The sequence below is a fragment of the Salvelinus fontinalis genome, chromosome 10 (genome assembly GCF_029448725.1).
Source record: "Salvelinus fontinalis isolate EN_2023a chromosome 10, ASM2944872v1, whole genome shotgun sequence".
NCBI lineage: Eukaryota > Metazoa > Chordata > Actinopteri > Salmoniformes > Salmonidae > Salvelinus > Salvelinus fontinalis.
In genome coordinates this window covers 46,559,002-46,585,223 of record NC_074674.1, presented here as the reverse complement: position 1 = coordinate 46,585,223, position 26,222 = coordinate 46,559,002, and the positions used below count along the sequence as shown (strand labels likewise).

The 26,222-nt window shown below is 52.9% G+C and overlaps 1 protein-coding gene across 4 annotated transcripts in view; it reads left to right on the top strand.

Annotated features, from left to right (window-relative positions):
• birc2 (baculoviral IAP repeat containing 2) overlaps positions 1-26,222 on the top strand; it is a 63,386-nt gene that overhangs the window by 11,527 nt on the left and 25,637 nt on the right. For all 4 annotated transcript variants that reach the window (XM_055936905.1, XM_055936904.1, XM_055936903.1 and 1 more), the window contains 8 exons: positions 1,384-1,493; positions 10,342-10,516; positions 11,773-12,064; positions 12,989-13,088; positions 14,221-14,299; positions 15,094-15,142; positions 17,500-17,612; positions 18,057-18,186. In XM_055936905.1, the coding sequence (XP_055792880.1) occupies positions 1,384-1,493; positions 10,342-10,516; positions 11,773-12,064; positions 12,989-13,088; positions 14,221-14,299; positions 15,094-15,142; positions 17,500-17,612; positions 18,057-18,186 (1,048 nt within the window). The remainder of the gene's footprint in view (positions 1-1,383; positions 1,494-10,341; positions 10,517-11,772; positions 12,065-12,988; positions 13,089-14,220; positions 14,300-15,093; positions 15,143-17,499; positions 17,613-18,056; positions 18,187-26,222) is intronic.

Genomic DNA, 26,222 nt, shown 5'->3' with positions numbered 1-26,222 from the left:
GTTTATAATGATAGTTGTGGTGGTGGGGGGTTATATTGATAGTTGTGGTGGTGGGGGTTATATTGATAGTTGTGGTGGGGGGGTTATAATGATCGTTGTGGTGGTGGTGGGGGTTATATTGATAGTTGTGGTGGTGGGGGTTATATTGATAGTTGTGGTGGTGGGGGTTATATTGATAGTTGTGGTGGGGGGGTTATATTGATAGTTGTGGTGGTGGGGGTTATATTGATAGTTGTGGTGGTGGTGGGGGTTATAATGATAGTTGTGGTGGTGGGGGTTATAATGATAGTTGTGATGGTGGTGGGGGTTATAATGATAGTTGTGGTGGTGGTGGGGGTTATAATGATAGTTGTGATGGTGGTGGGGGTTATAATGATAGTTGTGGTGGTGGTGGGGGTTATAATGATAGTTGTGGTGGTGGTGGGGGTTATAATGATCGTTGTGGTGGTGGGGGTTATATTGATAGTTGTGATGGTGGTGGGGGTTATATTGATAGTTGTGATGGTGGTGGGGGTTATAATGATCGTTGTGGTGGTGGGGTGGGGGTTATAATGATCGTTGTGGTGGGGGTTATAATGATCGTTGGGGTGGGGGTTATAATGATCGTTGGGGTGATGGTGGGGGGGGTTATAATGATAGTTGTGGTGGTGGGGGTTATAATGATAGTTCTGGTGGGGGGGTTATAATGATCGTTGTGGTGGTGGGGTGGGGGTTATAATGATCGTTGTGGTGGGGGTTATAATGATCGTTGGGGTGGTGGTGGTGGGGGTTATAATGATCGTTGTGGTGGGGGTTATAATGATCGTTGGGGTGGTGGTGGGGGGGGTTATAATGATAGTTGGGGTGATGGTGGGGGGGGTTATAATGATAGTTGGGGTGATGGTGGGGGGGGTTATAATGATAGTTGGGGTGATGGTGGGGGGGGTTATAATGATAGTTGGGGTGATGGTGGGGGGGGTTATAATGATAGTTGGGGTGATGGTGGTGGGGTTATAATGATCGTTGGGGTGATGGTGGGGGGGGTTATAATGATAGTTGGGGTGATGGTGGGGGGGGTTATAATGATAGTTGGGGTGATGGTGGGGGGGGTTATAATGATAGTTGGGGTGGTGGTGGGGGGGGTTATAATGATCGTTGGGGTGATGGTGGTGGGGTTATAATGATCGTGGTGGTGGTGGGGTTATAATGATCGTTGGGGTGATGGTGGGGGGGGTTATAATGATCGTTGGGGTGGTGGTGGGGGTTATAATGATCGTTGGGGTGGTGGTGGGGGGGGTTATAATGATCGTTGGGGTGGTGGTGGGGGGGGTTATAATGATCGTTGGGGTGGTGGTGGTGGGGGGGTGAGGTCCGATGTCTAATAACGTGTGTTATCTCTCCCAGGTGTCAGGACCTGGCCCAGCCCCCGTCTCCGCCCCTAACCCGGTGTCCGGTGAAGAGCCCGGTGTCCCGCCCCCCTCCAGCCCACTGAGCTCCCGAGAAGTAGAGGACATGTAAGGCTCTTATTGGCTGTTTCTACGATCTTATTGGCTGTTTCTACATTCTGATTGGTTGGCTGCACTGACATTTATTTAAGCATAATTTAATTGTCAAATGTTCTCTTAAAACTTTCTCTAGGTGTTACCAGAGAAATATAAAATAAAAATACTTTAATACACAAGACTAATAATTAGGGATGTGACAAATAGACCATTTTTCATAACGTTTAAACCCAAACAAATATTAAAACGATAAGCAAAAAAGTGTAAAATGACACGTGCATTAGCAATGCAGATTATGGTCGTACCACTGCTATTGCATGTGACTGCTAGCGGGCAATGAAGTTCTGTGTAGCACATTCATGGTTCTAGACTGGTAGTCTGTATTCATGGTTCTAGACTGGTAGGCTGTATTCGTGGTTCTAGACTGGTAGGCTGTATTCGTGGTTCTAGACTGGTAGGCTGTATTCGTGGTTCTAGACTGGTAGGCTGTATTCGTGGTTCTAGACTGGTAGGCTGTATCCGTGGTTCTAGACTGGTAGGCTGTATTCGTGGTTCTAGACTGGTAGGCTGTATTCGTGGTTCTAGACTGGTAGGCTGTATTCGTGGTTCTAGACTGGTAGGCTGTATTCGTGGTTCTAGACTGGTAGGCTGTATTCGTGGTTCTAGACTGGTAGGCTGTATTCGTGGTTCTAGACTGGTAGGCTGTATTCGTGGTTCTAGACTGGTAGGCTGTATTCGTGGTTCTAGACTGGTAGGCTGTATTCGTGGTTCTAGACTGGTAGGCTGTATTCGTGGTTCTAGACTGGTAGGCTGTATTCGTGGTTCTAGACTGGTAGGCTGTATTCGTGGTTCTAGACTGGTAGGCTGTATCCATGGTTCTAGACTGGTAGGCTGTATTCGTGGATCTAGACTGGTATGCTGTATTCGTGGTTCTAGACTGGTAGGCTGTATTCGTGGTTCTAGACTGGTAGGCTGTATTCGTGGATCTAGACTGGTAGGCTGTATTCGTGGTTCTAGACTGGTAGGCTGTATTCGTGGTTCTAGACTGGTAGGCTGTATCCGTGGTTCTAGACTGGTAGGCTGTATTCGTGGTTCTAGACTGGTAGGCCGTATTCGGGGTTCTAGACTGGTAGGCTGTATCCGTGGTTCTAGACTGGTAGGCTGTATTCGTGGTTCTAGACTGGTAGGCCGTATTTGTGGTTCTAGACTGGTAGGCCGTATTTGTGGTTCTAGACTGGTAGGCTGTATTCGTGGTTCTAGACTGGTAGGCTGTATTCGTGGTTCTAGACTGGTAGGCTGTATTCGTGGTTCTAGACTGGTAGGCTGTATTCGTGGTTCTAGACTGGTAGGATGTAATCGTGGTTCTAGACTGGTAGGCTAGATGAAATTGAACAATGTGTGAACGGGGTGTATTCATTCCGCCGATTCTGTTGAAAACGTTTCTTAAACATATCTGAATTTGTCCAATAGAAACTCTAGTTTGCAACTGTTGGACTAATGACTACACCCTATATCAGCTAGATGCAGGCCAGAGTGCATTCTGCAAGGCGGAATTGAATGTGTCAATGTCTCATTACTCAAATTTCTCTCGACCTATGTTGGGAACTTCCATTCATAGGCTAGGTTGTAGCAACCTCATGATGGGTAGAGGGATAATTTGAGTATCACATAGTAGCCTAAACCTATCACTGTTACATTGAACTGGGTGAATATGAATGACAGTAACCTAAACCTATCACTGTTACATTGAACTGGGTGAATATGAATGACAGTAACCTAAACCTATCACTGTTACATTGAACTGGGTGAATATGAATGACAGTAACCTAAACCTGTCACTGTTACATTGAACTGGGTGAATGGAATATGAATGACAGTCATCCAATATGCTGTAATAGAAATAAGGCCAAAAATAATCCTCCCCACTTATCTTAAACGACACCTACCACCACTAGTGTGCAATAATAGTGTTTAAAATGTTTTTTGAATGACTATCTCAGCTCAGTACCCCACACATACAATTATCTGTAAGATCCCTCAGTCGAGCAGTGAATTTCAAACACAAAGACCAGGGAGGTTTTCCAATCCCTCGTAAAGGGCACCTATTGGTAGATGGATAAAATAAAAAGCAGACATTGAATATCCTTTTTGAGCATGAGGAAGTTATTAATTACACTTTGGATGGTGTATCAATACACCCAGTCACTACAAAGATACAGGCGTCCTTCCTAACTCAGTTGCCAGAGAGGAAGGAAACTGCTCAGGGTTTTCACCATGAGGCCCTTGGTGACTTTTTAAAAGTTAGACTTTTAATGGCTGTGATTGGAGAAAACTGAGGATGGATCAACAACATTGTAGTTACTCCACAATACTAACCTAAATGACAGAGTGAAACGAAGGAAGCCTGTACAGAATAAATATATTCCAAAACATGCATCCTGTTTGCAACAAGACACTGAAGAAAAACGGCAAAAAATGTGCCAAAGGAATTCATTTTATGTCCTGAATAGAAAGCGTTAGGTTTGGGGAAAATCAAACAACACAAATCCAGCAACACATTACTGAGTACCACTCTTCATATTTTCAAGCATCATGGTGGCTGCATCATGTTATGGGTATGCTTGTCATCAGCAAGGACTAGGGAATGGCGCAGCGGTCTAAGGCACTGTATCGCAGTACTAGAGGCGTCACTACAGACCCTGGTTCGATCTTGGGCTTTATCACAACCGGCCGTGATCGGGAGTCTCATAGGGCGGCGCACAATTGGCCCAGAGTCGTCTGGGTTAGGGAAGGATTTGGCCGGGGGGGCTTTACTTGGCTCATCGCGCTCTAGCGACTCCTTGTGGAGGACCGGGCGCCTGCAGGCTGACCTCGGTCGTCAGGTGAACGGTGTTTCCTCCCACACAGTGGTGCGGCTGGCTTCCGGGTTAAGGGGGCGGGTATTAAGATGCGCGGTTTGGCGGGTCATGTTTCGGAGGACGCATGACTCAACCTTCGCCTCCCGAGCACGTTGGAGTTTCTGCGATGAGACGAGATCGAAATTGGGGAGAAAAAGGGGAGAAAATACCAAAATAATGATAAAGGGGAATAGAGCTAAAGACAGACAGATCCTAGAGGAAAACTGACACTGGGAAACCAATTCACCTTTCAGCAGGACAATAACCTAAAACACAAGGCCAAATTTACACTGGAGTTGCTGACCAAGAAGACATTGAATGTTCCTGAGTGGCCTAGTTAAGTATTTTTCATTCAAATCGGCTTGAAAATCTATAGCAAGAAATGGCTGTCTAGCAATGATCAACAACCAACTTGACAGAGCTTGAAGAAATGAATGTGCAAATATTGTACAATCCAGGTGTGTAAAGCTCTTAGAGACTTACCCAGAAACACTCACAGCTGTAATCACTCTTAGAGACTTACCCAGAAACACTCACAGCTGTAATCACTCTTAGAGACTCACCCAGAAAGACTCACAGCTGTAATTGTTGCCAAAGGAGCTTCTACAAAGTATTGACTAAGGGGTGTGAATACTTACTGTACCAGTCAAAAGTTTGGACACACCTACTCATTCATGGATTTTTCTTTATTTTTACTATTTTCTACTTTGTAAAATAATAGTGAAGACATCAAAACTATGAAATAACATATAAATGGAATTTTTTACTTACTTTAACCTTTATTTAACTAGGCAAGTCAGTTAAGAACAAATTCGTATTTACAATTACGGCCTACCCCGGCCAAACCCTCCCCTAACCCGGACGACGCTGGGCCAATTGTGTGCCGCCCTATGAGACTCCCAATCACGGCCGGTTGTGATACAGCCTGGAATCGAACCAGGGTCTATAGTGCCGCCTTAGAACACTGCACCACTTGGGAACCCCGAGTGATGTATTAACCAAAAAAGCTTTGCACACTCTTGGCATTCTCTCAACCAGCTTCATTAGGTAGTCATCTGGAATGCATTTCAATTAACAGGTGTGCCTTGTTAAATGTTCATTTTTGGAATTTCTTTCCTTAATGCGTTTGAACCAATCAGTTGTGTTGTGACAAGGTAGGGTTGGTATAAAGAAGATAGCCCTATTTGGTAAAAGACCAAGTCCATATTATGGCAAGAACAGCTCAAGTAAGTAAAGAGCAATGACAGTCCATCATTACTTTAAGACATGAAGGTCCGTCAATCTGGAAAATATCAAGAATTTGAAAATGATATGAACTGTAACTCAGTACATTGAAATTGTTTCATGTTGAATTTATTTTGGCTGAGTATTTTTTAACATACATTCAGAACTGAAAATTAACCTAACTTGAACGTCTGGAACAGATATATTTTAAATTGTAATTTTGCTAACTGGGTAAGGGGTTTCAGATTTTTGGGAACACACTGAAAAGGAACTGTTGATCGTTCATCGCAAATTTTGTATTAAAATGGCATGAGTTGGGTGTACTGAATGAATGCCTCATAAAGGTAAGGGCTGGAATGGCATGAGTTGGGTGTACTGAATGAATGCCTCATAAAGGTAAGGGCTGGAATGGCATGAGTTGGGTGTACTGAATGAATGCCTCATAAAGGTAAGGGCTGGAATGGCATGAGTTGGGTGTACTGAATGAATGCCTCATAAAGGTAAGGGCTGGAATTTGTCCTTGATGCTGTAACAGCAACGTGTTGATCTAGACACTCCCTGCATAGTCGATGCGCTACTTGCATGTGCATTGGCCGGGTTTAGATTCAACATAGCTAACTGTTGTGAGCGGCTGGTCTTGGTTGAGGAAATGTAGGCTAGCTAGCAGTGTTTGTGCTGACACTGACCTCTGGCTACACACCTAATCTAGCCAGTTTGACTGTATCATGGTGGAGTAACTAACTAGATGAGCATTGTATGTATTGTATGTATTAGAAAGCAGTATGGCAGGTTCCAGTATGGCAGGTTCCAGTATTTTTTTATTTTTTTATTTTTTATTTAACCTTTATTTAACCAGGTAGGCAAATTGAGAACACGTTCTCATTTACAATTGCGACCTGGCCAAGATAAAGCAAAGCAGTTCGACACATACAACAACACATAGTTACACAAGGAGTAAAAACAAACATATAGTCAATAATACAGTGAAAAAAAATAAGTCTATATACAATGTGAGCAAGTGAGGTGAGATAAGGGAGGTGAAGGCAAACAGATATATGTATAAATAAATAAAAATATAAAAAGGCCATGGAGGCGAAGTGAGTACAACACAGCAAGTAAAATAAAAACTAAAAAAAACACTGGAATGGTTGGTTTGCATTGGAAGAAAGTGCAAAGTAGAGACAGAAATAATGGGGTGCAAAGGAGCAAAATAAATAAATAAATACAGTAGGTAAAGAGGTAGTTGTTTGGGCTAAATTGTAGATGGGTTATGTACAGGTGCAGTAATCTATGAGCTGCTCTGACAGCTGGTGCTTAAAGCTAGTGAGGGAGATAGGTGTTTCCAGTTTCAGAGATTTTTGTAGTTCGTTCCAGTCATTGGCAGCAGAGAACTGGAAGGAGAGGCGTCCAAAGGAAGAATTGGTTTTGGGGGTGACTAGAGAGATATACCTGCTGGAGCGCGTGCTACAGGTAGGTGCTGCTATGGTGACCAGCGAGCTGAGATAAGGGGGGACTTTACCTAGCAGGGTCTTGTAGATGACCTGGAACCAGTGGGTTTGGCGACGAGTATGAAGCGAGGGCCAGCCAACGAGAGTGTACAGGTCGCAGTGGTGGGTAGTATATGGGGCTTTGGTGACAAAACGGATGGCATTGTGATAGACTACATCCAGTTTGCTGAGTAGAGTGTTGGAGGCTATTTTGTAAATGACATCACCGAAGTCGAGGATTGGTAGGATGGTCAGTTTTACAAGGGTATGTTTGGCAGCATGAGTAAAGGATGCTTTGTTGCGGAATAGGAAGCCAATTCTAGATTTGACTTTGGATTGGAGATGTTTGATGTGGGTCTGGAAGGAGAGTTTACAGTCTAACCAGACACCTAGGTATTTGTAGTTGTCCACATATTCTAAGTCAGAGCCGTCCAAAGTAGTGATGTTGGACAGGCGGGCAGGAGCAGGCAGCGATCGGTTGAAGAGCATGCATTTGGTTTTACTTGTATTTAAGAGCAGTTTGAGGCCACGGAAGGAGAGTTGTATGGCATTGAAGCTCGCCTGGAGGGTTGTTAACACAGTGTCAAAAGAAGGGCCAAAAGTATACAGAATAGTGTCGTCTGCGTAGAGGTGGATCAGAGAATCACCAGCAGCAAGAGCGACATCATTGATGTAAACAGAGAAGAGAGTCGGTCCAAGAATTGAACCCTGTGGCACCCCCATAGAGACTGCCAGAGGCCCGGACAACAGACCCTCCGATTTGACACACTGAACTCTATCAGAGAAGTAGTTGGTGAACCAGGCGAGGCAATCATTAGAGAAACCAAGGCTGTCGAGTCTGCCAATGAGGATGTGGTGATTGACAGAGTCAAAAGCCTTGGCCAGGTCAATGAATACGGCTGCACAGTATTGTTTCCTATCGATGGCGGTTACGATATCGTTTAGGACCTTGAGCGTGGCTGAGGTGCACCCATGACCAGCTCTGAAACCAGATTGCATAACGGAGAAGGTGCGGTGGGATTCGAAATGGTCGGTAATCTGTTTGTTGACTTGGCTTTCGAAGACCTTAGAAAGGCAGGGTAGGATAGATATAGGTCTGTAGCAGTTAGGGTCAAGGTTGTCCCCCCCTTTGAAGAGGGGGATAACCGCAGCTGCTTTCCAATCTTTGGGGATCTCAGACGATACGAAAGAGAGGTTGAAGAGGCTAGTAATAGGGGTGGCAACAATTTCAGCAGATAGTTTTAGAAAGAAAGGGTCCAGATTATCTAGCCCGGCTGATTTGTAAGGGTCCAGATTTTGCAGCTCATTAAGAACATCAGCTGACTGTATTTGGGAGAAAGAGGAAATGGGGAAGGCTTGGGCGAGTAGCAGAGGGGAGGGCAGTGCTGTTGTCCGGGGTAGGGGTAGCCAGGTGGAAAGCATGGCCAGCCGTAGAAAAATGCTTATTGAAATATAGCATAGAAATATAGCATAATATAGTATAGCAGTATGGCAGGTTCCAGTATGGCAGGTTCCAGTATGGCAGGTTCCAGTATGGCAGGTTCCAGTATGGCAGGTTCCAGTATGGCAGGTTCCAGTATGGCAGGTTCCAGTATAGCAGTATGGCAGGTTCCAGTATAGCAGTATAGCAGGTTCCAGTATGGCAGTATGGCAGGTTCCAGTATGGCAGTATGGCAGGTTCCAGTATGGCAGTATGGCAGGTTCCAGTATGGCAGTATGGCAGGTTCCAGTATAGCAGTATGGCAGGTTCCAGTATAGCAGTATGGCAGGTTCCAGTATAGCAGGTTCCAGTATGGCAGGTTCCAGTATGGCAGTATGGCAGTATGGCAGGTTCCAGTATAGCAGTATGGCAGGTTCCAGTATAGCAGTATGGCAGGTTCCAGTATGGCAGTATAGCAGGTTCCAGTATGGCAGGTTCCAGTATAGCAGTATGGCAGGTTCCAGTATAGCAGTATAGCAGGTTCCAGTATAGCAGTATGGCAGGTTCCAGTATAGCAGTATAGCAGGTTCCAGTATATCAGTATGGCAGGTTCCAGTATGGCAGGTTCCAGTATAGCAGTATGGCAGGTTCCAGTATAGCAGGTTCCAGTATGGCAGGTTCCAGTATGGCAGGTTCCAGTATAGCAGTATGGCAGGTTCCAGTATAGCAGGTTCCAGTATGGCAGGTTCCAGTATAGCAGTATAGCAGGTTCCAGTATGGCAGGTTCCAGTATGGCAGGTTCCAGTATAGCAGTATGGCAGGTTCCAGTATAGCAGTATAGCAGGTTCCAGTATGGCAGGTTCCAGTATAGCAGTATGGCAGGTTCCAGTATAGCAGTATGGCAGGTTCCAGTATAGCAGTATGGCAGGTTCCAGTATAGCAGTATGGCAGGTTCCAGTATATCAGTATGGCAGGTTCCAGTATGGCAGGTTCCAGTATAGCAGTATAGCAGGTTCCAGTATGGCAGGTTCCAGTATGGCAGGTTCCAGTATAGCAGTATGGCAGGTTCCAGTATAGCAGTATAGCAGGTTCCAGTATAGCAGTATAGCAGGTTCCAGTATAGCAGGTTCCAGTATAGCAGTATAGCAGGTTCCAGTATAGCAGGTTCCAGTATGGCAGGTTCCAGTATGGCAGGTTCCAGTATGGCAGGTTCCAGTATGGCAGGTTCCAGTATGGCAGGTTCCAGGATGGCAGGTTCCCAAAAGGTTGGTGTTGAACTTTACTTAGCTAGCTAGCTGTGCTTTATGGAAGAATATACCGTAGCTAGGTAGGATAAATTGTCAACATTGAGTTGTGGTTGTCTGAAAAAGGTGTCAAGTGTAATGGTCACTTTCAGGACTCTGTAGTCTCGTCGTTTTCCTAGATATTGAGCTACGTCTTGGCAAGAAATTGTATTTTTTTCCCCCCTAACGCTAACGACCAGTTAATAACTCTGGTATGTGGTTCTCGGTGATGGCCGGATGGCTCGCGACGAGGCCAGGGAGTGGGTTGTGTATCTCCAAGTTGACTTACAAAGTTTCATTGACATTGGTGTCATTTTGGCTCAGATATGACGGAAGGGAGATTTGAAATGAACATTGAGCATCAGCCAATCCCTACTATTGATGTCTAGAGTTACGCTTCGCCTTCAGCGACCTACTAAGAAGTTGACTATTTAAAGTGGGGGCCCCATTTAATAATGCCACGTAAAAGGATGATCACGGGTGAAATGTGTTGTTTTACAGGGTCAGCCATAGTAGTACGGCCCCCTATATCTGATGATGTGTCTGTAGGTCCCACCAGAGACCCCCTTCCTGTCACAACCCCAGTATGAGGAGAGAGCAGGACCGTCTGGACTCCTTCCACTCCTGGACCCTGTCCATCATCACCCCCTCTGAGCTGGCTACGGCTGGCTTCTATTACCTGGGGCAGGGAGACCGCGTGGCCTGCTTCACCTGTGGAGGACAGGTATACTATTACTACTACTACTACTATATACTACATTTTCCATGCACATGTTAGTCTTTTAGCTTATCCACAGCCACTTTAAAGTAGTAATTATATAAACTCAGCACAAAAAAAGAAACGTCCTCTCACTGTCAACTGCGTTTATTTTCAGCAAACTTAACGTGTAAATATTTGTATGAACATAACAAGATTCAACGACTGAGACATGAACTAAACAAGTTCCACAGGCATGTGACTAACAGAAATTGAATAATGTGTCCCTGAACAAAGGGGTGGTCAAAATTAGAGGTCGACCGATTAATCGCCATGGCCGATAGATGCCGATTATGGCCGATTACATTGTAATCCATGAGGAAACTGCGTGGCAGGCTGACCACCTGTTACGCGAGTGCAGCTTCAAAATTACCTTGTGGCTGCAATGAGCCAAGGTAAGTTGCTAGCTAGCATTAAACTTATAAAAAAAACAATCAATCTTAACATAATCACAGCCTACTCCTAGTCTACATCTTTATGCTTTTTTTTTTAATGCATTTCTTGACACAAAGTTTCAGATTTTTTTTATTTCTTAGAAAAGCTGCTCTTGAAATATTTTTTTATGTGTTCGTCAAAAGAGAGATCAGGGTCCAGAGTAACGCCGAGGTCCTTCAGTTTTATTTGAGACGACTGTACAACCATCAAGATTAATTGTCAGAGCCAACAGATCTCTTTGTTTCTTGGGACCTAGAACTCTGTTTTGTCAGAGTTTAAAAGTATAACATTTACCGCCAATCCACTTCCTTATGTCTGAAACACAGGCTTCCAGGGTAGGACATTTTGGAGCTTCACCATGTTTCATTGAAATGTGTGTCAAATGTGTGTCGTCTGCGTAGCAGTGAAAGTTGACATCACCAAGAGGTAGAATATATATAGTGAAAACAATAGTGGTCCTAAAACGGAACCTTGAGGAACATGGAAACGTACCATTGATTTGTCAGAGGACAAACAGAGATGAACTGATATGTTTCTGACAGATAAGATCTAAACCAAGCAAGGACTTGTCCGCATAGACCAATTTGGGTTTCCAATCTCTCCAAAAGAATGTGATGATCAATGGTGTCAAAAGTGGTACTAAGTTGGACACCCTAATGGGTGGCGCACCCAATGCATATGGGTCCTGCTAAATTTCTCAAATGGCGGGTAAATTAAAATCTTCCCGGTCATTTTGTCCAGAGAGCGAGAGATATGATTGCATCTCTTTCTTCTCTGTGTGTCTCTAGCTCAGTAACTGGGAACCAGGGGACCGGGCCGTGTCGGAGCACCAGAGACATTACCCCAACTGTCGCTTCGTCAGAGGAGACCGGGCCGACAACGTGTCCATGGCGGGCGGGGCGGGAGGTGTAGGAGTGGCCCCCGGGGCAGTAGCCCCTGTCTCTAGCCCCCCAGGCCTCAGTAACGTGTCTAACCCAGCCATGCAGCAGCGTGAGGAGAGGTTGCTGACCTTTGTCCACTGGCCCTTACGTATCCCTGTTCGCCCCGACCAGCTGGCCAAGGCAGGGTTCTACTACGTCGGTAAGAGAAATATTCAATATCTACATTCCAATATAACATGTATTTTATACTTGTTTTGTTTAACAGGTAAGTCCTTGGCAACAAATGTCCTGTTAGTATCCCCATAGACACTGTTCCTGTGATCGGAGGAACCTTGGAGCTCCTCCCCTGGGCTTTACCCAGACATTTAGCAGTACCTCTACACCTCCTCCCCTGGGCTTTACCCAGACATTTAGCAGTACCTCTACACCTCCTCCCCTGGGCTTTACCCAGACATTTAGCAGTGCCTCTACACCTCCTCCCCTGGGCTTTACCCAGACATTTAGCAGTGCCTCTACTCCTCCTCCCCTGGGCTTTACCCAGACATTTAGCAGTACCTCTACACCTCCTCCCCTGGGCTTTACCCAGACATTTAGCAGTGCCTCTACACCTCCTCCCCTGGGCTTTACCCAGACATTTAGCAGTGCCTCTACTCCTCCTCCCCTGGGCTTTACCCAGACATTTAGCAGTGCCTCTACACCTCCTCCCCTGGGCTTTACCCAGACATTTAGCAGTACCTCTACACCTCCTCCCCTGGGCTTTACCCAGACATTTAGCAGTGCCTCTACACCTCCTCCCCTGGGCTTTACCCAGACATTTAGCAGTACCTCTACACCTCCTCCCCTGGGCTTTACCCAGACATTTAGCAGTGCCTCTACACCTCCTCCCCTGGGCTTTACCCAGACATTTAGCAGTACCTCTACACCTCCTCCCCTGGGCTTTACCCAGACATTTAGCAGTGCCTCTACACCTCCTCCCCTGGGCTTTACCCAGACATTTAGCAGTGCCTCTACACCTCCTCCCCTGGGCTTTACCCAGACATTTAGCAGTGCCTCTACACCTCCTAACCCTGTGTGTGTTGCAGGGCGTAATGATGATGATGGTGTGTGTGTGTGTGTGTTGCAGGGCGTAATGATGACGTGAAGTGTTTCTGCTGTGACGGGGGTCTGAGGTGCTGGGAGTCAGGTGACGACCCCTGGGTGGAGCACGCCAAATGGTTCCCTAGGTAACCACCCCTTACAGCGCTGCCATATAACGTGTGTGTTAGTGACAAGCTGATTGAACAACTGGAAAATAGTACTAGACAGAGCCAGTAGTCAGCTATCTGAACTGGTCAACTCATCACCTCCAGACTTGATTACTGCAATGGCTGTGAATTAATGTGACTATGGTAACCTGTCAGTATATATTACTGTGACTATGGTAACCTGTCAGTATATATTACTGTGACTATGGTAACCTGTCAGTATATGTGAATATGGCAACCTCTCAGTATACGTTTCTATGGTAACCTGTCAGTATATATTAACCTCTCGGTGTCAGTATATGTTACTATGGTAACCTGTCAGTATATATTAACCTCTCGGTGTCAGTATATGTTACTATGGTAACCTGTCAGTATATATTAACCTCTAGGTGTCAGTATATGTTACTATGGTAACCTGTCAGTATATATTAACCTCTAGGTGTCAGTATATGTTACTATGGTAACCCGTCAGTATATATTAACCTCTAGGTGTCAGTATATGTTACTATGGTAACCTGTCAGTATATATTACTGTGACTATGGTAGCCTGTCAGTATATGTTACTATGGTAACATGTCAGTATATATTAATGTGACTATGGTAACCTGTCAGTATATATTAATGTGACTATGGTAACCTGTCAGTATATATTACTGTGACTATGGTAGCCTGTCAGTATATGTTACTATGGTAACCTGTCAGTATATATTAACCTCTAGGTGTCAGTATATGTTACTATGGTAACCTGTCAGTATATATTAACCTCTAGGTGTCAGTATATATTACTATGGTAACCTGTCAGTATATGTTACTATGGTAACCTGTCAGTATATATTAACCTCTAGGTGTCAGTATATATTACTATGGTAACCTGTCAGTATATGTTACTATGGTAACCTGTCAGTATATATTAACCTCTAGGTGTCAGTATATATTACTATGGTAGCCTGTCAGTATATGTTACTATGGTAACCTGTCAGTATATATTAACCTCTAGGTGTCAGTATATGTTACTATGGTAACCTGTCAGTATATATTAACCTCTAGGTGTCAGTATATATTACTATGGTAACCTGTCAGTATATTTTAATGTAACTATGGTAATCTCCAGGTGTGTGTACCTGCTCCAGGAGAAAGGTCAGGAGTTTGTCCATCAGATCCAGGCTCGTTTCCCTCGGCTCTTTGAACAGGTAACACCTGCTTCTGTTTATACACCGTATTCACACCTGTTTATACACCATATTCACACCTGTTTACACACCATATTCACACCTGTTAACACACCATATTCACACCTGTTTATACACCATATTCACACCTGTTTATACACCATATTCACACCTGTTTATACACCATATTCACACCTGTTTACACACCATATTCACACCTGTTTACACACCATATTCACACCTGTTTACACACCATATTCACACCTGTTTATACACCATATTCACACCTGTTTATACACCATATTCACACCTGTTTATACACCATATTCACACCTGTTTACACACCATATTCACACCTGTTAACACACCATATTCACACCTGTTTATACACCATATTCACACCTGTTTATACACCATATTCACACCTGTTTATACACCATATTCACACCTGTTTACACACCATATTCACACCTGTTAACACACCATATTCACACCTGTTTATACACCATATTCACACCTGTTTACACACCATATTCACACCTGTTTACACACCATATTCACACCTGTTTACACACCATATTCACACCTGTTTACACACCATATTCACACCTGTTTATACACCATATTCACACCTGTTTATACACCATATAATCACACCTAACATCAATGACCTGTTTATACAATCATATATTGATTAGGTGTGTGTTGATTAGCTGTCTGGTAGAACATTGTGATGTGAATAAAGATCCATCATCTGATTGATCTGAACATCAGTCGAAACAGGAAGTAAACTCTCCTGGCTCCTCCCCCTACAGCTCCTGACCAATGGGGACAGCATCTCCAGGGAGTTTGTGGACCCACCAAGTGAGTAACAATTAAAGTTTTTGGACACGTTGTGTCTTGACAATATATATTTTTTAAATTATAATAATATACTCATTTATTATTGTAGTTTCTTTTTATATAGGAGCTGCTGTGTGTTTACAGCTAATCAACTGAACACCTGACTTTACCATCTTACTTATAGCAAGTTAGCTAAACAGGCAGAAGAATAACTAGGTGTTGTAGGAAAAACACGAAAACAGGGACCATCCAGAGATGAAGAACACACTGTTGTAGCAAAGCTTGACAGTTGCTCGTTCAAATGTTTGTTTTTAAGAATGTGTGAATCGTTCTGCTCAGCGAGGTGTAGAGCGGAAGAATTGCGTGAATTAACCCGAGCCTGGGTTTTATCTCCTGGAGAAAGCAGGGCTTCCGGTACCTTTCATTGGGCTTGTCAGGCGGGAGGATTTTAGAGCTCTTCATTATGAGGTGGTTCGAACTCCACTCTCCATAGCTGTGTTGTAACGAGTGACCCACTGAAAGGGAACCACCGGATTCCACAGCAGCAACCATAACGCTAACAGTTTCCCTCCCTTCCTCCTGCTCTCTCCCTCCCTCCCTCTCTCTCCCTCCCTCCCGCTCTCTCTCTCCCTCCCTCCCTCTCTCTCCCTCCCTCCCTCTCTCTCCCTCCCTCCCGCTCTCTCTCTCCCTCCCGCTCTCTCCCTCCCTCCCGCTCTCTCCCTCCCTCCCGCTCTCTCCCTCCCTCCCGCTCTCTCTCCCTCCCTCCCGCTCTCTCTCTCCCTCCCTCCCGCTCTCTCCCTCCCTCCCGCTCTCTCCCTCCCTCCCGCTCTCTCTCTCCCTCCCTCCCGCTCTCTCCCTCCCTCCCGCTCTCTCCCTCCCTCCCGCTCTCTCTCTCCCTCCCTCCCGCTCTCTCCCTCCCTCCCGCTCTCTCCCTCCCTCCCGCTCTCTCTCTCCCTCCCTCCCGCTCTCTCCCTCCCTCCCGCTCTCTCCCTCCCTCCCGCTCTCTCTCTCCCTCCCGCTCTCTCCCTCCCTCCCGCTCTCTCCCTCCCTCCCGCTCTCTCTCTCTCTCTCTCCCTCCCGCTCTCTCCCTCCCGCTCTCTCCCTCCCTCCCGCTCTCTCCCTCCCTCCCGCTCTCTCCCTCCCGCTCTCTCTCTCCCTCCCTCCCGCTCTCTCTCCCTCCCGCTCTCTCCCTCCCTCCCGCTCTCTCCCTCCCTCCCGCTCTCTCCCTCCCTCCCGCTCTCTCCCTCCCTCCCGCTCTCTCTCCCTCCCGCTCTCTCTCTCCCGCTCTCTCCCTCCCTCCCGCTCTCTCCCTCCCGCTCTCTCTCTCCCTCCCTCCCGCTCTCTCTCCCTCCCGCTCTCTCCCTCCCTCCCGCTCTCTCCCTCCCTCCCGCTCTCTCCCTCCCTCCCGCTCTCTCTCCCTCCCGCTCTCTCTCTCTCCCGCTCTCTCCCTCCCTCCCGCTCTCTCCCTCCCTCCCGCTCTCTCCCTCCCTCCCGCTCTCTCTCTCTCTCCCTCCCGCTCTCTCTACCTCCCTCCCTCTCTCCCTCTCCCTCCTTCCCTTCCGCTCTCTCCCTCCTTCCCTTCCGCTCGCTCCCTCCTTCCCTTCCGCTCGCTCCCTCCTTCCCTCCCGCTCTCTCCCTCCCTCCCGCTCTCTCTCCCCCTCTCTCGCTCTCCCCCTCTCTCGCTCTCTCTCTCTCTCTCTCTCTCCCTCCCGCGCTCTCTCCCTCCTTCCCTCCCACTCTCTCCCGCTCTCTCCCTCCCTCCCGCTCTCTCCCTCCCTCCCGCTCTCTCTCTCTCTCCCTCCCGCTCTCTCTACCTCCCTCCCTATCTCTCCCTCCCGCTCTCTCTCCCTCCTTCCCTTCCGCTCTCTCCCTCCTTCCCTCCCGCTCTCTCTCTCCCTCCCGCTCTCTCTACCTCCCTCCCTCCCGCTCTCTCTACCTCCCTCCCTCCCGCTCTCTCCCTCCTTCCCTCCCGCTCTCTCTACCTCCCTCCCTCCCGCTCTCTCTCTCTCCCGCTCTCTCCCTCCCTCCCGCTCTCTCCCTCCCTCCCGCTCTCTCCCTCCCTCCCGCTCTCTCTCTCTCTCCCTCCCGCTCTCTCTACCTCCCTCCCTCCCGCGCTCTCTCTCCCTCCCTCCCGCTCTCTCTCTCCCTCTCCCTCCTTCCCTTCCGCTCTCTCCCTCCTTCCCTTCCGCTCGCTCCCTCCTTCCCTCCCGCTCTCTCCCTCCCTCCCGCTCTCTCTCCCTCTCTCTCGCTCTCCCCCTCTCTCTCTCCCCCTCTCTCTCTCTCTCTCTCTCTCTCCCTCCCGCGCTCTCTCCCTCCTTCCCTTCCGCACTCTCCCTCCTTCCCTCCCACTCTCTCCCGCTCTCTCCCTCCCCCTCTAGTGGTCAACCTGGGTCCAGGTGAGGAGCGGTCGGAAGATGCAGTGATGATGAACACTGCGGTGGTTGTGTCGGCTCTAGAGATGGGATTTGAGCGTGGCCTGGTCAAGCAGACGGTACATAACATAATTACACTGCTCAACAAAATAAAGGGAACACTTAAACAACACAATGTAACTCCAAGTCAATCACACTTCTGTGAAATCAAACTGTCCACTTAGGAAGCAACACTGATTGACAATAAATTTCACATGCTGTTGTGCAAATGGAATAGACAAAAGGTGGAAATTATAGGCAATTAGCAAGACACCCCCAATAAAGGAGTGGTTCTGCAGGTGGTGACCACAGACCACTTCTCAGTTCCTATGCTTCCTGGCTGATGTTTTGGTCACTTTTGAATGCTGGCGGTGCTTTCACTCTAGTGGTAGCATGAGACGGAGTCTACAACCCACACAAGTGGCTCAGGTAGTGCAGCTCATCCAGGATGGCACATCAATGCGAGCTTTATATCTTTCCATTAAGCAGAGGGACTCACTGTCTTGTGTGTCTATAATCTACAGGTCCAGAGTAAGATCCTGACCAGCGGAGAGAACTACAAGACGGTACAGGAACTGGTCTCAGACCTGCTGTCTGCCGAGGACCAAAAGAGAGAGGAGGAGAAAGAGATGCTGGCCGAGGAGATGGCTTCTGGTACGGCTGATGGGAGGGAGGGAGGGAGGGAGGGAGGGAGGGAGAGGGAGGGAGCGGGAGGGAGGGAGGGAAAGTTAAGAATCTGGAGCATCAGCATTTGTGGGTTTGATTACAGGCTCAAAATAGGCAGAAACAGAGACCTTTCATCTGAAATGGCCAAGAAACGGAAGATCTCGTGCAACGCTGTGTACTACTCCCTTCACAGAACAGCACAAACTGGCTCTAACCAGAATAGAAAGAGGTTAAAGGCCAGCATCCCAGAGTCGTCCCTTCACTGTTGACGTTGAGACTGGTGTTTTGTGGGTACTATTTAATGAAGCTGCCAGTTGAGGACTTGAGGCGTCTGTTTCTCAAACTAGACACTTTAATGTACTTGTTCCCTTGCGCTCCGTTTCCTGTAGTCCACGATCAGCTCCTTTGTCTTGCTGACATTGAGGGGGAAGTTATTGTCCTCTGGCTTGGCCCAGTTAATGAGCTTCTGGTGTCAGAGTCCAACTGAATCGAATGCAAACTATCTCTCCCTCTCCCAACGCTCTCTCTCTCCCTCTCCCAACGCTCTCTCCCTCCCTCTCCCAACGCTCTCTCCCTCCCTCTCCCAACGCCCTCTCTCTCTCCCAACGCCCTCTCCCTCTCCCAACGCCCTCTCCCTCCTCCCAACGCCCTCTCCCTCCTCCCAACGCCCTCTCCCTCTCCCAACGCCCTCTCCCTCCTCCCAACGCCCTCTCCCTCCTCCCAACGCTCTCTCCCTCTCCCAACGCCCTCTCCCTCTCCCAACGCCCTCTCCCTCCTCCCAACGTCCTCTCCCTCCTCCCAACGCCCTCTCCCTCCTCCCAACGCCCTCTCCCTCTCCCAACGCCCTCTCCCTCTCCCAACGCCCTCTCCCTCCTCCCAACGCCCTCTCCCTCCTCCCAACGCCCTCTCCCTCCTCCCAACGCCCTCTCCCTCCTCCCAACGCCCTCTCCCTCCTCCCAACGCCCTCTCCCTCCTCCCAACGCCCTCTCCCTCCTCCCAACGCCCTCTCCCTCCTCCCAACGCCCTCTCCCTCCTCCCAACGCCCTCTCCCTCCTCCCAACGCCCTCTCCCTCCTCCCAACGCCCTCTCCCTCCTCCCAACGCCCTCTCCCTCTCCCAACGCTCTCTCCCAACGCTCTCTCCCAACGCCCTCTCCCAACGCCCTCTCCCAACGCCCTCTCCCTCCTCCCAACGCTCTCTCCCTCCTCCCAACGCTCTCTCCCTCCTCCCAACGCTCTCTCCCTCCTCCCAACGCTCTCGCCCTCTCCCAACGCTCTCTCCCTCCTCCCAACGCTCTCGCCCTCTCCCAACGCTCTCTCCCTCTCCCAACGCCCTCTCCCTCCTCCCAACGCCCTCTCCCTCCTCTCAACGCCCTCTCCCTCCACCCAACGCCCTCTCCCTCTCCCAACGCCCTCTCCCTCTCCCAACGCCCTCTCCCTCTCCCTCCTCCCAACGCCCTCTCCCTCCTCCCAACGCCCTCTCCCTCCTCCCAACGCCCTCTCCCTCCTCCCAACGCCCTCTCCCTCCTCCCAACGCCCTCTCCCTCCTCCCAACGCCCTCTCCCTCCTCCCAACGCCCTTTCTCTCCTCCCAATGCTTTCTTCCTCCTCCCAATGCCCTCTCCCTCCTCCCAACGCCCTCTCCCTCCTCCCAACGCTCTCTCCTCCCAATGCCCTCTCCCTCCTCCCAACGCCCTCTCCCTCCTCCCAACGCTCTCTCCCTCTCCCAATGCCCTCTCCCTCCTCCCAACGCTCTCTCCCTCCTCCCAACGCCCTCTCCCTCTCCCAACGCCCTCTCCCTCCTCCCAACGCCCTCTCCCTCCTCCCAACGCCCTCTCCCTCCTCCCAACGCCCTCTCCCTCCTCCCAACGCCCTCTCCCAACGCCCTCTCCCAACGCCCTCTCCCAACGCCCTCTCCCAACGCCCTCTCCCTCCTCCCTCCTCCCAATGCCCTCTCCCTCTCCCAACGCTCTCTCCCTCCTCCCAACGCCCTCTCCCTCCTCCCAACGCCCTCTCCCTCCTCCCAACGCCCTCTCCCAACGCCCTCTCCCAACGCCCTCTCCCAACGGCCTCTCCCAACGCCCTCTCCCAACGCCCTCTCCCAACGCTCTCTCCCAACGCCCTCTCCCAACGCCCTCTCCCTCTCCCAACGCCCTCTCCCTCTCCCAACGCCCTCTCCCTCCTCCCTCCTCCCAATGCCCTCTCCCTCTCCCAACGCCCTCTCCCTCCTCCCTCCTCCCAATGCCCTCTCCCTCTCCCAACGCTCTCTCCCTCCTCCCAACGCCCTCTCCCTCCTCCCAACGCCCTCTCCCTCCTCCCAACTCCCTCCTCCCAACGCCCTCTCCCTCCTCCCAACGCCCTCTCCCTCCTCCCAACGCCCTCTCCCTCCTCCCAATGCCCTCTCCCTCCTCCCAATGCCCTCTCCCTCCTCCCAATGCCCTCTCCCTCCTCCCAATGCCCTCTCCCTCCTCCCAATGCCCTCTCCCTCCTCCCAACGCCCTCTCCCAACGCCCTCTCCCAACGCCCTCTCCCAACGCCCTCTCCCAACGCCCTCTCCCAACGCCCTCTCCCAACGCCCTCTCCCATCGCCCTCTCCCTCCTCCCAACGCCCTCTCCCTCCTCCCAACGCCCTCTCCCTCTCCCAACGCCCTCTCCCTCCTCCCAATGCCCTCTCCCTCCTCCCAATGCCCTCTCCCTCCTCCCAACGCCCTCTCCCTCCTCCCAACGCCCTCTCCCTCCTCCCAACGCCCTCTCCCTCCTCCCAACGCCCTCTCCCTCCTCCCAACGCCCTCTCCCAACGCCCTCTCCCAACGCCCTCTCCCTCCTCCCAACGCCCTCTCCCAACGCCCTCTCCCTCCTCCCAACGCCCTCTCCCTCCTCCCAACGCTCTCTCCCTCCTCCCAACGCCCTCTCCCTCCTCCCAACGCCCTCTCCCTCTCCCAATGCCCTCTCCCTCCTCCCAACGCTCTCTCCCTCCTCCCAACGCTCTCTAACCTCCTCCCAACGCCCTCTCCCTCCTCCCAACGCCCTCTCCCAACGCCCTCTCCCAACGCCCTCTCCCAACGCCCTCTCCCAACGCCCTCTCCCAACGCCCTCTCCCAACGCCCTCTCCCAACGCCCTCTCCCTCCTCCCAACGCTCTCTCCCTCCTCCCAACGCCCTCTCCCTCCTCCCAACGCCCTCTCCCTCCTCCCAACGCCCTCTCCCAACGCCCTCTCCCTCCTCCCAACGCCCTCTCCCTCCTCCCAACGCTCTCTCCCTCCCAACGCCCTCTCCCTCTCCCAACGCCCTCTCCCAACGTCCTCTCCCAACGCCCTCTCCCTCTCCCAACGCCCTCTCCCAACGCTCTCTCCCTCTCCCAACGCCCTCTCCCAACGCTCTCTCCCTCTCCCAACGCTCTCTCCCTCTCCCAACGCTCTCTCCCTCTCCCAACGCCCTCTCCCTCCTCCCAACGCCCTCTCCCTCCTCCCAACGCTCTCTCCCTCCTCCCAACGCTCTCTCCCTCTCCCAACGCCCTCTCCCTCCTCCCAACGGCCTCTCCCTCCTCCCAACGCCCTCTCCCTCCTCCCAACGCCCTCTCCCTCCTCCCAACGCCCTCTCCCAACGCCCTCTCCCTCCTCCCAACGCCCTCTCCCTCCTCCCAACGCCCTCTCCCTCCTCCCAACGCCCTCTCCCAACGCCCTCTCCCAACGCCCTCTCCCTCCTCCCAACGCCCTCTCCCTCCTCCCAACGCCCTCTCCCTCCTCCCAACGCCCTCTCCCTCCTCCCAACGCCCTCTCCCTCCTCCCAACGCCCTCTCCCTCCTCCCAACGCCCTCTCCCTCTCCCAACGCCCACTCCCAACGCCCTCTCCCTCCTCCAAACGCTCTCTCCCTCCTCCAAACGCTCTCTCCCTCCTCCCAACGCCCTCTCCCTCCTCCCAACGCCCTCTCCCAACGCCCTCTCCCAACGCCCTCTCCCAACGCCCTCTCCCAACGCCCTCTCCCAACGCCCTCTCCCAACGCCCTCTCCCAACGCCCTCTCCTTCCTCCCAACGCCCTCTCCCTCCTCCCAACGCCCTCTCCCTCCTCCCAACGCCCTCTCCCTCCTCCCAACGCTCTCTCCCTCCTCCAACGCCCTCTCCCTCCTCCCAACGCCCTCTCCCAACGCCCTCTCCCTCTCCCAACGCCCTCTCCCAACGCTCTCTCCCTCTCCCAACGCCCTCTCCCAACGCTCTCTCCCTCTCCCAACGCCCTCTCCCAACGCCCTCTCCCTCCTCCAACGCCCTCTCCCTCTCCCAACGCTCTCTCCCTCTCCCAACGCCCTCTCCCAACGCCCTCTCCCTCTCCCAACGCCCTCTCCCAACGCCCTCTCCCTCCTCCCAACGCCCTCTCCCAACGCCCTCTCCCTCTCCCAACGCCCTCTCCCTTCTCCCAATGCCCTCTCCCAACGCTCTCTCCCTCTCCCAACGCTCTCTCCCTCTCCCAACGCCCTCTCCCTCTTCCCAACGCCCTCTCCCTCCTCCCAACGCCCTCTCCCTCCTCCAACGCCCTCTCCCTCTCCCAACGCTCTCTCCCTCTCCCAACGCCCTCTCCCAACGCCCTCTCCCTCTCCCAACGCCCTCTCCCAACGCCCTCTCCCTCCTCCCAACGCCCTCTCCCAACGCCCTCTCCCTCTCCCAACGCCCTCTCCCTCCTCCCAATGCCCTCTCCCAACGCTCTCTCCCTCTCCCAACGCCCTCTCCCTCCTCCCAACGCCCTCTCCCAACGCCCTCTCCCAACGCCCTCTCCCAACGCTCTCTCCCTCCCTCTCCCAACGCCCTCTCTCTCTCCCAACGCCCTCTCCCTCCTCCCAACGCCCTCTCCCTCCTCCCAACGCCCTCTCCCTCCTCCCAACGCCCTCTCCCTCCTCCCAACGCCCTCTCCCTCTCCCAACGCCCTCTCCCTCTCCCAACGCTCTCTCCCAACGCTCTCTCCCAACGCCCTCTCCCAACGCCCTCTCCCAACGCCCTCTCCCTCCTCCCAACGCTCTCTCCCTCCTCCCAACGCTCTCTCCCTCCTCCCAACGCTCTCTCCCTCCTCCCAACGCTCTCGCCCTCTCCCAACGCTCTCTCCCTCCTCCCAACGCTCTCGCCCTCTCCCAACGCTCTCTCCCTCTCCCAACGCCCTCTCCCTCTCCCAACGCCCTCTCCCTCTCCCTCCTCCCAACGCCCTCTCCCTCCTCCCAACGCCCTCTCCCTCCTCCCAACGCCCTCTCCCTCCTCCCAACGCCCTCTCCCTCCTCCCAACGCCCTCTCCCTCCTCCCAACGCCCTCTCCCTCCTCCCAACGCCCTTTCTCTCCTCCCAATGCTTTCTTCCTCCTCCCAATGCCCTCTCCCTCCTCCCAACGCCCTCTCCCTCCTCCCAACGCTCTCTCCTCCCAATGCCCTCTCCCTCCTCCCAACGCCCTCTCCCTCCTCCCAACGCTCTCTCCCTCTCCCAATGCCCTCTCCCTCCTCCCAACGCTCTCTCCCTCCTCCCAACGCCCTCTCCCTCTCCCAACGCCCTCTCCCTCCTCCCAACGCCCTCTCCCTCCTCCCAACGCCCTCTCCCTCCTCCCAACGCCCTCTCCCAACGCCCTCTCCCAACGCCCTCTCCCAACGCCCTCTCCCAACGCCCTCTCCCTCCTCCCTCCTCCCAATGCCCTCTCCCTCTCCCAACGCTCTCTCCCTCTCCCAACGCCCTCTCCCTCCTCCCAACGCCCTCTCCCTCCTCCCAACGCCCTCTCCCTCCTCCCAACGCCCTCTCCCTCCTCCCAACGCCCTCTCCCAACGCCCTCTCCCAACGCCCTCTCCCAACGGCCTCTCCCAACGCCCTCTCCCAACGCCCTCTCCCAACGCTCTCTCCCAACGCCCTCTCCCAACGCCCTCTCCCTCTCCCAACGCCCTCTCCCTCCTCCCTCCTCCCAATGCCCTCTCCCTCTCCCAACGCCCTCTCCCTCCTCCCTCCTCCCAATGCCCTCTCCCTCTCCCAACGCTCTCTCCCTCCTCCCAACGCCCTCTCCCTCCTCCCAACGCCCTCTCCCTCCTCCCAACTCCCTCCTCCCAACGCCCTCTCCCTCCTCCCAACGCCCTCTCCCTCCTCCCAATGCCCTCTCCCTCCTCCCAATGCCCTCTCCCTCCTCCCAATGCCCTCTCCCTCCTCCCAATGCCCTCTCCCTCCTCCCAACGCCCTCTCCCAACGCCCTCTCCCAACGCCCTCTCCCAACGCCCTCTCCCAACGCCCTCTCCCAACGCCCTCTCCCATCGCCCTCTCCCTCCTCCCAACGCCCTCTCCCTCCTCCCAACGCCCTCTCCCTCTCCCAACGCCCTCTCCCTCCTCCCAATGCCCTCTCCCTCCTCCCAACGCCCTCTCCCTCCTCCCAACGCCCTCTCCCTCCTCCCAACGCCCTCTCCCTCCTCCCAACGCCCTCTCCCAACGCCCTCTCCCAACGCCCTCTCCCTCCTCCCAACGCCCTCTCCCAACGCCCTCTCCCAACGCCCTCTCCCTCCTCCCAACGCTCTCTCCCTCCTCCCAACGCTCTCTCCCTCCTCCCAACGCCCTCTCCCTCCTCCCAACGCCCTCTCCCTCTCCCAATGCCCTCTCCCTCCTCCCAACGCTCTCTCCCTCCTCCCAACGCTCTCTAACCTCCTCCCAACGCCCTCTCCCTCCTCCCAACGCCCTCTCCCAACGCCCTCTCCCAACGCCCTCTCCCAACGCCCTCTCCCAACGCCCTCTCCCAACGCCCTCTCCCAACGCCCTCTCCCTCCTCCCAACGCTCTCTCCCTCCTCCCAACGCCCTCTCCCTCCTCCCAACGCCCTCTCCCTCCTCCCAACGCCCTCTCCCAACGCCCTCTCCCTCCTCCCAACGCCCTCTCCCTCCTCCCAACGCTCTCTCCCTCCCAACGCCCTCTCCCTCTCCCAACGCCCTCTCCCAACGTCCTCTCCCAACGCCCTCTCCCTCTCCCAACGCCCTCTCCCAACGCCCTCTCCCTCTCCCAACGCCCACTCCCAACGCCCTCTCCCTCCTCCAAACGCTCTCTCCCTCCTCCAAACGCTCTCTCCCTCCTCCCAACGCCCTCTCCCTCCTCCCAACGCCCTCTCCCAACGCCCTCTCCCAACGCCCTCTCCCAACGCCCTCACCCAACGCCCTCTCCCAACGCCCTCTCCCAACGCCCTCTCCCAACGCCCTCTCCCAACGCCCTCTCCCTCCTCCCAACGCCCTCTCCCTCCTCCCAACGCCCTCTCCCAACGCCCTCTCCCAACGCCCTCTCCCAACGCTCTCTCCCTCCCTCTCCCAACGCCCTCTCTCTCTCCCAACGCCCTCTCCCTCCTCCCAACGCCCTCTCCCTCCTCCCAACGCCCTCTCCCTCCTCCCAACGCCCTCTCCCTCCTCCCAACGCCCTCTCCCTCTCCCAACGCCCTCTCCCTCTCCCAACGCTCTCTCCCAACGCTCTCTCCCAACGCCCTCTCCCAACGCCCTCTCCCAACGCCCTCTCCCTCCTCCCAACGCTCTCTCCCTCCTCCCAACGCTCTCTCCCTCCTCCCAACGCTCTCTCCCTCCTCCCAACGCCCTCTCCCTCCTCCCAACGCCCTCTCCCTCCTCCCAACGCCCTCTCCCAACGCCCTCTCCCAACGCCCTCTCCCAACGCTCTCTCCCTCCCTCTCCCAACGCCCTCTCTCTCTCCCAACGCCCTCTCCCTCCTCCCAACGCCCTCTCCCTCCTCCCAACGCCCTCTCCCTCCTCCCAACGCCCTCTCCCTCCTCCCAACGCCCTCTCCCTCTCCCAACGCCCTCTCCCTCTCCCAACGCTCTCTCCCAACGCTCTCTCCCAACGCCCTCTCCCAACGCCCTCTCCCAACGCCCTCTCCCTCCTCCCAACGCTCTCTCCCTCCTCCCAACGCTCTCTCCCTCCTCCCAACGCTCTCTCCCTCCTCCCAACGCTCTCGCCCTCTCCCAACGCTCTCTCCCTCCTCCCAACGCTCTCGCCCTCTCCCAACGCTCTCTCCCTCTCCCAACGCCCTCTCCCTCT